Consider the following 13,185-nt stretch of genomic DNA (forward strand, 5'->3'; position numbering starts at 1 on the left):
TTGGACCTAAAAGATCTGCAGGCCTCACAGGTATCCTCCATCCGGTGAGAGGCAGATTGCAAACTGAATGTTGGTTGCTGTGAGGGTATTTTGAGTGGCACTTCGGCCAGAAATGGAACGGAGTCAGTCTATCAGCAGCTCATTCTCCAAAAACTGTCGAAGTAGAAGAGGCCTGACCGGGTGTGGCCTTGTAGGCCATGGAAGCGAGTCGAAGAACCAAACAGACAAGTCTGCTTTTTGCTCGGAATACAAGAGTGACTACACGATAGATACAATACATTCAATTTGAAGGATCCACTAGCAAGCTGAAGGGAGCCGGAAAGGATCTCAAACTGGACTACAAAAGATTACTTCCGAACCAATCGGCAGAAAAAAACAGTCTATGCCCACACGCAGTATCACCAACAGGAGGATTCGTCGCACAACCTTGTGCCCAACTTCAAGAAAAAATTCTAATCATCCGAGCCCAACACTAGATGACAGACTTATGCACATTTGCATCTACAGCACACATGCCTTGAAAATATACTTACCTTATCACCGCTTAAAGGGCTGTGCCATGGTGGCTCCCTCCAGGGCAAGCCCCCGCTGAGTTAGTTTCAGCTTAAGGATGCAATGGCATTCTCAGCCAGCGCATCTTGTTTCTCTACATGCATCATAATCTTTAGGGGAAAAAAAAAAACTACAAAAAACAATTCAGATAACTACACTGAATTGTTCAAGGATCCTGAAAGAGGAGTGGAAGATTAAGTTTAGTACAAAAGTGCTGGCCTCCAAACTACAAAACAGCAGGGCTTGTCTTGGGTAGTTTAAGGGCATTCTGCAGTCTATGTAAACCTGTAATGCCCATAGTGACCATTCGCAAGCTTTTCCTTCTGACTTGCCAATAATGGAGTTTAACAAAAATCAAAACCGCGTTTTGAATTGAAGAGACTTTACGTTTTATCTTATCCTGCTGGCAGCCTAAATGTACCTGCACGTACAAACATGGTAACCCAGACCACGCAAGGACACCAACTGGAAAGGTGGCCCAGCAGTGTGCCAGCGTTAAGTGATCCATCCCTAATTCTATGGCCGTTTTGCTCATACAAGAATAGTTTATACCATGCATAAGGAGAAGAAAGGCCACCAGGAGGGTAGAAAATGTACCCTAACTTTTAACCAGATTGGCACCAGTTTGCCAGTGAAATCAATTCCTGCACCTTGAACGAACTCTTTGGGTACTCGTGGAGTAACTTACGAGTTAAGTATTAGTGCTGAGATGCAGCTGGGCCTTCGTTTGGAGACAACCAGACGAAAAATGCTACCATACTTGCAGGAAAAAAGCCAAACAGGATAGGCCAGTACTGCTGTGCCAGGGAACCCCATACCCACTACAAGTTTAAAGGAAGCAAACTAAACAGGTTTAAAGAGCAAAGAAATCAATGGCCTTATGTACGGCCATTTGCATTAGTCTTTGGGGGTTCCACCTTTATTTAAAGAGGTACTGACCTAAATAATGAATTGCTTACAGATTTTATAAGCTATGAACCACTGCACCTGGCAGCAAAACATTTGTCTCCCAATTCGCCTCCAAATGGTGCAAGCCCCTCAAATGTCAACATTCTCTCCTGATCCAGCTGTCCGAATACATTACCTGGGTAGTTCTGGGCAAAGCCCCTGTACAGGTCAGCAAGCTTGTCGGAAGTGATGTAGCGGCTGGGATTATCTGGCGACTTGAAATCCAGGTCATATTTGCCATCGCGGTAAAATTCTGAAGCAGCAACATCCATGCCAATCACAATCTTCTCCGTGTAGCCAGCCTTGCTAATGGCAGTCTTCAACAGCTCTAGAGCTGAAAGAACAATCAGTGAGAACACGAAACTACAAGACAATGCTTGCGGAATTACATAAGCTTTAGGCATTTTAGAAATCACCACCCCTAGACCCTGCAATACAGGATGGTTCTTGTTCACTATATCCTCCTCTTGAACCCTTTTAATTTTTGCAGCTTTCTTAGTTTGTAGCCCCACCTTACTTTGCATTAGGTTTTAAACTAGTGGCCAAGCATGGGTACATGCCAGATTGAGCCCTCCCTCCCAGTGCTACTGATCTTTTACAGGCACCACCCTGCTGAATATCTACCCATGTGCCCATGCCTTGACCAATGTAGCTGTAACAGGAGTCCAGACAAATATGCATTGCTTTCTTTGTGAAGGAGTTATTTCTGACACTCCAGATACTCCAAGAGCCTCCTCCTATCTGTGTAAACCGGCTGTGGAATTGCTTCGGTCACTAGGAGATATAAATAGATCAGTCTGCTCCCAGCGCCTACACAGATGACAGCACAGCACTCCTTTACATTAATAGGCTTAGCTCCTGTTGAATTAGGATGGAGAAACTAGAAATTGTACAGGCACTAGTGCAGAAGCTGCACTAGAGTCAGCTTGGACTGTGAGATCACTCCATGCGCCAAAGACCTGGCACTTCCTCTATGGTTTGTTGCCAACAAAACTTAGGGCACGTGTCACTTTCCTGGTGCGTATATGACTAGCCTTTATCCCAGACATCTGCATGCCGGGGAGGGGGGGAGGTGGCTGAGAGAGGGGGATAAAACCAGTCTGGCACTGCACGAATGGAGAAACCCCCTTGCAAAACTTTTAACATGTACCGTCAGCGCACTGTGCTGTTCTACATTTTAACAAAAAGATACTCTTGGGGGCCTCAAGGACTGCAACGCAATATACATGCCACAAAATTCCCCTAGGCAAATTACATTCGAACCTGGATGGGTGTACTGTTTCAGTCCGCTACTGACCTCATCTTTGTTTAATTCTAAATATAAGGATTAAAAACCCTCTGATCGGTCTGAATCTGCCTTCAATGGCAACGGGGAATGATTAATGGCCACTGTAGGGAAAAGTTTAATCACTTGCATTTCCAATACACAAAATTAAGTAACCTCCCACCCCTTAACGCTAGGCCATTATTCGCTGAGCAATATCCCTTTCATCTCTTCCTATACTGCAGTCCGAGGCTTCTATAATAGTACTAGTCTTTATTTACATTTACCCTACTACTACAAGCTTAGTCCACCACCAACCAGCATGGCAGGACCCTACCTTCTTTATTTTCCAAGATGTTGGGGGCAAAGCCACCCTCATCTCCAACATTGGTGGCATCCTGTCCGTACTTGGCCTTGATCACATTCTTCAGATTGTGGTAGACCTCCGCTCCGATGCGCATGGCCTCCTTAAAGCTGCTCGCCCCCACGGGCAGGATCATGAACTCCTGCATGGCCAACTTATTCCCTGCATGAGATCCGCCATTGATCACGTTGAATGCCTTGAAGGATAAAATAACATTCAGAATACACCGATCTAGGGCTTTTAAGTTAACTTCCCAGCCGCCTACTTCAACCACACCAGAAGTACATGCTCACTAGGGGCCAGATTTTGTAATAAAAGTTACAAACGTACATAACGGCTTGGTGTGGTGCTGTGTTTGCTTACTGCCTGCTACACCACCATTCATTACCCCACAACTTCCAGAAGCACTTGGGCAAGAACACCGTTCAGCCCCTCTAGAGTTTGAAAAGCACACATCTTGGCTCGGAAAGGGGGGGGGGGGGGGAGGGGGGGGGAGGGCTAGGCAGAAGCATTCTGAAGGAGATGGACAAGCCCAGCACCACAATTCACCCCAGTCCACCTGGTAACGTCATAGGGCAGGCTGCAACCTTTGCAAGACAGAAGCCCATGTAACCATTATTGCTCGATGGTCTACACAGAGGGGACATATTTAGAGTTGTCTGTTTTCCATCTCTAAAACCTTTCCACTCATTTACGAAGATTTCTACTTTTCTCACCCATATCCAGCAGGAAGTAGAGTCTTTTTGTAGAGGAGGTCACCGTCTGAATTTTATTCTGGGTATGCACCTGGTGCACTGGATCCACCCTCGCTAAATCTCCTACATTGGTCACTAGGATTCAGGGGGTTTACTCCTTGCTATCACTGGAGGTTGCATCAACAGTATGCCCTTGCTGTTGGTCCTTCAGCCCTGGCTCTCCTGCACTGATGCTTCAAGTCAAGCTCTCTGCCACCATCGGTGAAGTCCTGGCTAAAAGCCCCAGGTCGCCAAAGATAATGGTATAAACATTTTGTTCCACATAAGTAAAATTCACTAAATCTGTCCAACCCACGAGCTTTGGAATGCTGTCTAAGCAATCACATCATTAATCAAAGGACTTTAGCTAAAATTTCACAGCTATCAATCCCCATATAGTAGGTCTCCTCCTCTCCCCCCCACCAAAAAAAAACACATTGTGCAAGACATTCTTACGGGAACTGGCAGGATGACTTCTTTGTTTCCAGCAAGATCTGCAATGTGACGGTACAGTGGCACTCCCTTTTCAGCTGCTCCGGCTTTGCATACTGCCAATGACACCCCCAAAATTGCATTGGCACCAAACTTTGCTGCAAGAGAACAGAAACAAAGGACTTGTCAAACTGGAAACTAGATCCTCCAACTAGTTTTAAGTCACACTTACAGTTGCTCTCAAACGGTTTAAGTTTGGCATGGAGGTCCCAAAGACCCAGTCAGAAGTGCTGCAATGTCCCCCCCAGAAATCTGAGCATAGACCGGTCTCCAGGTCATTCTGGGACATCACAGGCAACTCTGAATCTGCGGTTTACATTCAAAAACAAAAGATCCGACTCTGTGGGACATGGGAAGGCGCAGCATCAGTTTTAGTGTCAGTTTACCAGTCGTTATAGCCTAGATTAAAACCTATACTTTTTTTCCGGTTTTAATATGGTTTAAAAAGTGGTTCACTCGTATGTACTTCAGGGCCGAAATTGAGGTATCTTGCTACTGGGTTGTTCCATCATCATTTAGAGGAATGAGGCCTAAGGCAGAGTTCCTTTATGAGGTCGTGAAACTTCAAGGTCAGCGGTAACATGCAAAGAGTATTTCCTGCATTTACTTAAATACATCTATTTTTTTTAAATAAATCCGTTGTGCCGACTGTTCATTTTAGAATAACTGATCATAAAAATAAAGTCTGTTCTTGTTTTTGTTTAAACTGTAGCTACAATGATGCTCCGATCTGCGTTTCACTTTGGCTGCTGGCAGGAGGATTTAAGGAGTCTCAACTCAGCTGTAATAAGCCATGTCATTTTCTTATTACACAAAAGACACAATCGATGGACGGAATGCAGAACAAATCAAAATATTCACCCCCAGTCAAGAGATCTGGGTTAAATCTATCATTCTTTAGTTCACCATGCCACACCAGTTTAGACCTGGCTATATGTAAATCAGTCTTAACCCTAAGCCTCATGGGAACAGTTGCACCAGAACTGCAAAGCTAGGTCCTCCCTGGACCGGAAACAAGCATCCTAAGACCGGTTTCGGGGTTTCACACCTCATCAGCCAGGATATCGTGAATCCAGTGGCACAGTGAGCCCAGGACCCACGTCTGGGCATACCCGGAGCACTTAGGGCGAGAAAGCAAAAGACACAATTGATGGACTGAGTGCAGAACAAATCATGCCACTGGAGTCAAGCTATCCTGGTTGATGAGGGATGAAACCCTGAAACTGGTCCTAGGATGCTTATTAAGTCCAGGGAGGACCTGGACTGTTCCCATTGGGCATATGGTCAAGACTGATTTGAATACAGCTGGGTTCAAACCGGAATGGCACGGGGGAGCAAAAAAATAAAAAATAAAAAAATGATTTAGGCCCAGATCTCTCTACTGGGGTGAATGTATGACATTGTTCTGCATTCTATCCATCAATTGAATTGTTTTTGCATTTTATTACAGGGCACGACAAACATCACAACTTAAGTGTAATAAAAAAATGTAGAGACTTTTTTTTTTTTTTTTTTAATACTGCGATTGCAGGCTTCCATGTTTTAAGACTTGTCAATATCACTTTTGGTACCTTCACAGATCAACCCCTACAGAAAGAAAAGAAAAAAAAAACACCCACCTGCTCCAATAGCAAGCATTTTTCCCCAACCAGACAGTTTTTCTTTTTCCTCGAACCAACGCCTTCTTGAACCTTATCAACTCCTTAAAAGTGCTCTTCAGGCAAATATGGTTTTCAAAGCATGACTAAGAATATCCTACATGCACAATGTAAAGCGAATTCCAGACCCTCGGATAGATTAAGTGAATCCTGAAGTGCAAGGCACCTCCTGTCTCAAAGAACGGAAGCCACGTAGTAGGAGATGTCCTTTCCGACAGACATTCAATATTAACAGTCGAATACTGAAATGAATGCTTCAAGTTATTGAAGTGCTTCTGCCCATTAACCAAGTGATTATTAGACAGAAACAATGGCTCGTATGACTTAACCAAATATGTAATACACAAAGCCCAATGGCAATAACAAAGGGTTAACGTGACGTCAGAAAGGAAAGCTGCCCACACACATTAGATAAAAAAACATTGTTCTTTATATTTACAATGAAAAAGTCTTAGGTAAAAACAATTTCACAATATACATTCCAAACAAAATGACAGTTTCTTTAAACAATTCTGAAAAGTGTCCCAGTGAAAGACAGTGAACAAACCTACACAACACAATTATAACAACAAAGTGTAACATAAAACTGTTTCAATTATTCATTGTATGGGCGACCAAAAAAGAAATTAATGGAATACAGTTCAACAACACTTATTTGTCATAAGTATTGAATAGTGGTTCGCCTCATAAATCTCGTCAACGACATTTCGACCTTATTTGCAATAGAGGGTCTCTTCAGGACAATTATAGGGACACCTAGGAATGAAATAAAAATACCGTGAGTATGTGATATTATTTAGAGAAGGAGATTTTGTATTATATTGAGTTAGTGTAAACTGGCCTTTCTACCTGAATGCTGGAAATGCTGACTAACATCAAAAAGAGTGTCACCGTGCTAATAGTGAACCAAAATAACTCAGAGTACCCGGCCGGGTGCTGTGGGTGTAAAATATAAACAAATTAGTGATCGCAAAACAACGGGTGCTTGCACAGATGTAGAGGTGCATAATGTTGTCACTTACCCCTGTGAGGGTTAAGAGGAAACAACTCCACAATCGGTTTTTGTCTCTCAATTGCCCAACGAATATTTGTAAGCACAAGCAGGTGAGTATAATAAGGGAGAGGCTAAAGGATGTAGCCGATGGTATATCAACCGCGCTTTCAGTATCGCCGGTATCAGGAATTACTGGAGAACGGATTAAATAGAAAAAGAAAATAAACCTTAGAATCAGGTTTACCTATTCCCAATCTCGTTCCATGCGCGGATACCTGGAAAAACTTTCCTACCTCTCACGACGACGTAATTTCGTATAGTGCTGCAGCGGGCAAAAACGGCAAGCAATCCACTTGGTTCGATCACCCAGATTGGGAGACTATGATCAGACTATAAGCATGATTGGCTAAGAGTGAACCAATCACATTGTTTCTTTTACGCGAGGGAGGTTGCTAGGCAACGCATCCCACGTACGGTGCTGTGCAAACCAACGATAACAAGTAAACCTACACAATGAGAGTATGGCATAACCAATAGAAGGTCGTGTATAGTTTCCCATGGTGACTATCACATTGACCAGATGTTCATTTGGCATTTTTACCACTCAACAGGATTGCACTATACGCAGTCGAGGGCTCGTCTTGGCTGTATCATTAGGCTCTGCAATGTAACATATTTGGTACGAAAATAGTAGAATGTTTTTATAACGTTCTATAACTTTATTGAACATCATTGACTTGTCCATTGGCGTGGGGGCTTTGATATGCGCTGTGGTGAGTTGCCCTGCAACCACTTGATCGTAACAAGCGTGATAATGTGTCTCTAATACAATATTGGGCTTCGTATTATAATACGCGTGCCAAAAAATTGTACAACGTTCTTTTTACATCCTATAACTTTATTGACCATCATTGATCCGCACATTGCTGTGGTGGCTTTAATTGAGTCGCCGAGTAACCATTTGATCGTGTGGGAAGTGCCGTGACTGGTCTATGTATGTTCTTACTTATATTATGATTTTTCTATTCTACAATAGTGGACTTTCTACCTGACAAAATGGTAATTTAAATGTTGTAGAACACAAAAGTGAGGTCGCACATAAATTTCATTGTGTAGATTTACTTGTTATCGTTGGTTTGCACAGCACCGTACGTGGGATGCGTTGCCTAGCAACCTCCCTCGCGTAAAAGAAACAATGTGATTGGTTCACTCTTAGCCAATCATGCTTATAGTCTGATCATAGTCTCCCAATCTGGGTGATCGAACCAAGTGGATTGCTTGCCGTTTTTGCCCGCTGCAGCACTATACGAAATTACGTCGTGAGAGGTAGGAAAGTTTTTCCAGGTATCCGCGCATGGAACGAGATTGGGAATAGGTAAACCTGATTCTAAGGTTTCTTTTCTTTTTCCATTTAATCCGTTCTCCAGTAATTCCTGATACCGGCGATACTGAAAGCGCGGTTGATATACCATCGGCTACATCCTTTAGCCTCTCCCTTAAATACTCACCTGCTTGTGCTTACAAATATTTGTTGGGCAATTGAGAGACAAAAACAGATTGTGGAGTTGTTTCCTCTTAACCCTCACAGGGGTAAGTGACAACATTATGCACCTCTACATCTGTGCAAGCACCCGTTGTTTTGCGATCACTAATTTGTTTATATTTTACATCCACAGCACCCGGCCGGGTACTCTGAGTTATTTTGGTTCACTATTAGCACGGTGACACTCTTTTTGATGTGTTAGTCAGCATTTCCACCATTCAGGTAGAAAGGCCAGTTTACACCAACTCAATATAATACAAAATCTCCTTCTCTAAATAATTTCACATACTCACGGTATTTTTATTTAATTCCTAGGTGTCCCTATAACAAATTGTCCTGAAGAGACCCTCTATTGCAAATAGGGTCAAAACGTCGTTGACGAGATTTATGAGGCGAACCACTATTCAATACTTATGACAAATAAGTGTTGTTGAACTGTATTCCATTAATTTCTTTTTTGGTCGCCCATACAATGAATAATAGAAACCGTTTTATGTTACACTTTGTTATAATTGTGTTGTGTAGGTTTGTTCACTGTCTTTCACTGGGACACTTTTCAGAATTGTTTAAAGAAACTGTCATTTTGTTTGGAATGTATATTGTGAAATTGTTTTTACCCAAGACTTTTTCATTGTAAATATAAAGAACAATGTTTTTTTATCTAATGTGTGTGGGCAGCTTTCCTTTGACGTCACGTTAACCCTTTGTTGTTATTGCCATTGGGCTTTGTGTATTACATATTTGGTTATTAAGTCATACGAGCCATTGTTTGTCTAATAATTTATACCCAGGCTCTGGTTGAGTAGGGTCCCCTTGTTTTTTGTTGAATCATTAACCAAGTGAGCCCAACCGCACAGAACTTCCACTAAAATACATGCATGTTGCTCTGGTATATCTAGATGCATAAGACCCAAAGCCTTACCCTGATCCAATGTTTGTAAGCTAAAGACAAAAAGTTTCAGAACACAAAACTTAACCCAAGAAACGACTGTGGGCCGACGACTAACAATGTGACCAGACCATGAAAACCAAAGACCCGTATTCCACAGTTCAGTACTTGAACAATGTATATTTAACGGTTTCTTTTCTGTGAATATAGAGTTATGGTTCTGGCTCAAACCACCGAAATCTGTAGCTTGCAAGTAATGCACACGTTGCATGCCACAACTTGCGCCCTCCACCGCGTTTTAACTCTTGGTAGATTACCTCTATTCCATATGAAAGGGGGTTTTTTTTGGCATTTTTTTGCTATACACTTTTTCCTCAACCCCCGCTGCACATGCTTATGCTGACTGTAGTAGGAACGGACTGCAGGACCTGGCCATGTAACTGGAACCAGTGCCCAAGCCCTTGTGGCAGGCAACACCTCCTGTGCAGTGCAATAGGGGCAACTGGTCACATGTCCTGGCCTAAAGGCAGGTCCTTCACCCATCCGGTAGAGAACGGCCCACCCCAGCTGCACTTGGCCTTTGGATTTCCCCGTCCCTACTGTCATTTTTTTCTTTCCCTCTGCCTCACATCTTTCTCGTTTTAACCCTTTGTAAAATTCACGACTTTATACTAAAAAAATGCCATTGCAGACAATCACATTTTAATTCATGCCATTTTCTGCATTATTTTCATGGTGTGAACTCAAGATTTCCATGCCTCCAACTCTCCCCCTGCACTCCCTTGGGTTGAACACCTTCCATGGTGCCCACCACTGGTGTGGGAATTTTTTTACCACACATGTCAAAATCTGCAAATCTGAACAGAGCATCTTACATTGTGTTGTACAGGAGTCAGGATTTTAAACGTCAGAGGTATATGAAAGAGTTAACCATCTGAAACCCACCCATCAAGTTTTTTACATTTGCATCTAAAAAACAGCTGAGATTTGCACAAAACCAACAAAAGCACGCTTGGAGTAAAGCTCTACTTCTGCACCAAGTTTGGGGTAACTCCGTATAGTTTTTTTTTGCAGTAGATGTGAGCGAATTTTTTTTTAATTTAAGGAAAATAAATTAAATAGGATCACTTTTTCCCTAAAACTTCTCCCTTTAACTTATCCTCTGCACAATAATTGGCATGCCAGACTTTAGCTGACCACACCAAGTAACTGCCAAATTTTGCACAGATCAGTCTAGAAATTAAAGGCAGATTAAAACATGCCTTTTAAAAGGTAAGAGGGGCAGAAGTATAACTACAGTGGTGACCTCCACTGTCACAGCGGGTGAAATTTAGGATATTTTAGTTTTCTACTGCCTCAAATGTGTATAATTTTCAATAATTGTGTACTACAGAACTAAATGCCTTACGTACTTACACTTATTGTCAGTGCCATCCATGTCCAACATCAGCTTGTCTATCTTTTCCTGTTCCAAGACATTCAAACTCTGCATAGAAGAAAAACTGATGTTAAAACACCTACAAAACCAGATTACTGCCCCCAACCCACCAGCTACTGGCACGGAAGCTTAGCTGCATAATTGTACACAGTTTCTACGTTGTAGAAGTCAAAAACACGTTACATCTCTCTGAAAACAATCTGATGTATTCCCTGGACCAGCACACTGTATAGGCAAAGGGATGTCAAGAGCTGCACAGTACCTCCATAGAATCAGCAAGTAGTACTGGAGTAGAACAGAGCCCAGCTCAGTCCTCTACTTACACTGGTGAGACTTACGTGGAGCTTGAACATTTGACAATCCTGGTCTGCCACTGCATTACATAAGAGGTTGGAATTAAAATTTCAAAAATGTGTGAAATCCTCGCAATTTCAGCTTCCAACAAGCTGGATTTTGTTTTAATCAAATACATATTACTTCGCATAATAACTGATCTTCAAAAGTTCCGACCCAACCCCTTTCACACCCTTGTTCATAGTCTCTTCTTGGAGTATCTTGAATAGTGCGGCCCTTCTTTCAGACTTCTGCAGACACTACAAACTTTCAACTCAAGGCTGCAGGTTCTCATACAGTGCCAAGAGACGCAGGTTTCCGTGTTTACCAATTGAGCCACAAAATCCCTTAAATTGGATAGTGTGATACATTTCAATGCTCCAACGTTTGTCTGTTGATACTTTCTGCCACTGCCGGGCATTGGCATTCTAAAGAGTATCCAGACAAGATTCATCCTAGAAATATCTGTAGTTACTGCACGACATGCAAATTACATGTAAGTAGAGCTGCTTCAGTTTTCAATATACATATAGTCTGCTCCACTACACAGTATATTCCACTTTAAGGCGTTTCCGCTTTGGCCATGGGGCACAAATGCACTTTAAATGTTACTTTTAATCTATGGTTTCATTTATGTGTATGCACATCTTTTACAGCAAATACAATTAAAGTCATATTTAAAATAAATTGCATAGCTATTGAGGTAAATCCCATTTACAACACGAGACGCTTAAAGGACAGTCTCATGCAGTTCAAGCGCATGACTCATGCATAAACACCTCTGCTGGAGAGGACTTTAACCGTAATAACCAATCAAATGCGGTGAAAGACCTGGCAGATCGTTCTCCAAAGGACAGGGACATTACTTAAGATGGCACATCACCAGCGGACATCAGGAAAGCAGCTTTAATTCAAGCTGTGAACAGTAGAACACAATCAAAGAACAGGACGGGCTTTAATGTGCTAAAGCATGCAAGAACAAGTAAGCACACGTTATTCACGCACTGCATGCATGCATGAGCTGCTTAGCACATATAAACTGGTGATTGGTTTTGCCAGTACTGAGAAAAAGCAGCAAAAAGCATCGTTTTGTTTACAGAATGGCTACCGGACAAACTATTTGACAAGCTGTAGAATGACAGGGTACCTTTTAGTTGTAAAAGCAAAAAATTCCCGCCTGAATTTCAACTGAAGCACCTAATAAAATTAGAAAGGTTCGACAAACTTCCAGTATCATGAGGTGAGGGAGAATAGTTCTCTAAGCGGAACCTAAGCAGTCTAGGTATGCTTTGATGTATTGGTAACAGTTAATATACACACCCCTGCGCAGTCAACAGGCCTATGAAACGAACTGCAACTAGGCTGCACTAGACCAAAAGGAACCTGCATGCAAGTGTCTGAGAACAAGATCTGTACCATGACCCTGCCAGGGATAGAGCATGGCAGGCAACTGGAGCATGAAACGGAAAAATGAGAACTAGGACAAAGCAAAGTGCACAGTAAAGGAAGGAGGACAGAGTGGAGGTTGAAGACAGCAGTGGATTTAAGCAAAATACAAATCAATCTCCTCTGGGAAAAATAGGACCTGCTCAGCAAGAACAGTTCACTATCAGTCCAACAACTACATTTCAGTAGGCGTTAAAACAAGGCAGAGGGAAGGCTAGACTGAGAAATGGTAAAGTGACAACTTCACTAAAAATGGAGGACAGTCAGAAATAGATCTGGGATAGGGTTTGGAGAAGGAATATGTAGCGTAAATGACAACGGTGATGAAGGCTACATGTAGGCTACATGTAACTAACTGAATGAGAAGTGAAAGACAAGATGGAGGCGAAAAGTTAGATTTATGGTGTACTTTCAATCTTTGCTTTCATAGTTCTGGAAAAATCTGAAAAACAAAGCCCCCTTCGATGGTATCTCAATGCGAGTGATCTTAACCCTTTAAATGTACAGTCCATACTGGTAGGCTGCAGAGA

General features: G+C 42.4%; 1 protein-coding gene across 4 annotated transcripts in view; it reads right to left on the reverse strand.

The window, feature by feature from the left end:
* ENO1 (enolase 1) overlaps positions 1-13,185 on the reverse strand; it is a 44,875-nt gene that overhangs the window by 17,575 nt on the left and 14,115 nt on the right. For all 4 annotated transcript variants that reach the window (XM_085609726.1, XM_085609729.1, XM_085609727.1 and 1 more), the window contains exons 5-8: positions 10,855-10,924; positions 4,319-4,452; positions 3,102-3,324; positions 1,637-1,834 (exon numbers count right to left, since the gene is read on the reverse strand). In XM_085609726.1, coding sequence (XP_085465852.1) covers positions 1,637-1,834; positions 3,102-3,324; positions 4,319-4,452; positions 10,855-10,924 — 625 coding nt within the window. The remainder of the gene's footprint in view (positions 1-1,636; positions 1,835-3,101; positions 3,325-4,318; positions 4,453-10,854; positions 10,925-13,185) is intronic.

Source organism: Triturus cristatus, chromosome 1_2 (assembly GCF_964204655.1).
Source record: "Triturus cristatus chromosome 1_2, aTriCri1.1, whole genome shotgun sequence".
NCBI lineage: Eukaryota > Metazoa > Chordata > Amphibia > Caudata > Salamandridae > Triturus > Triturus cristatus.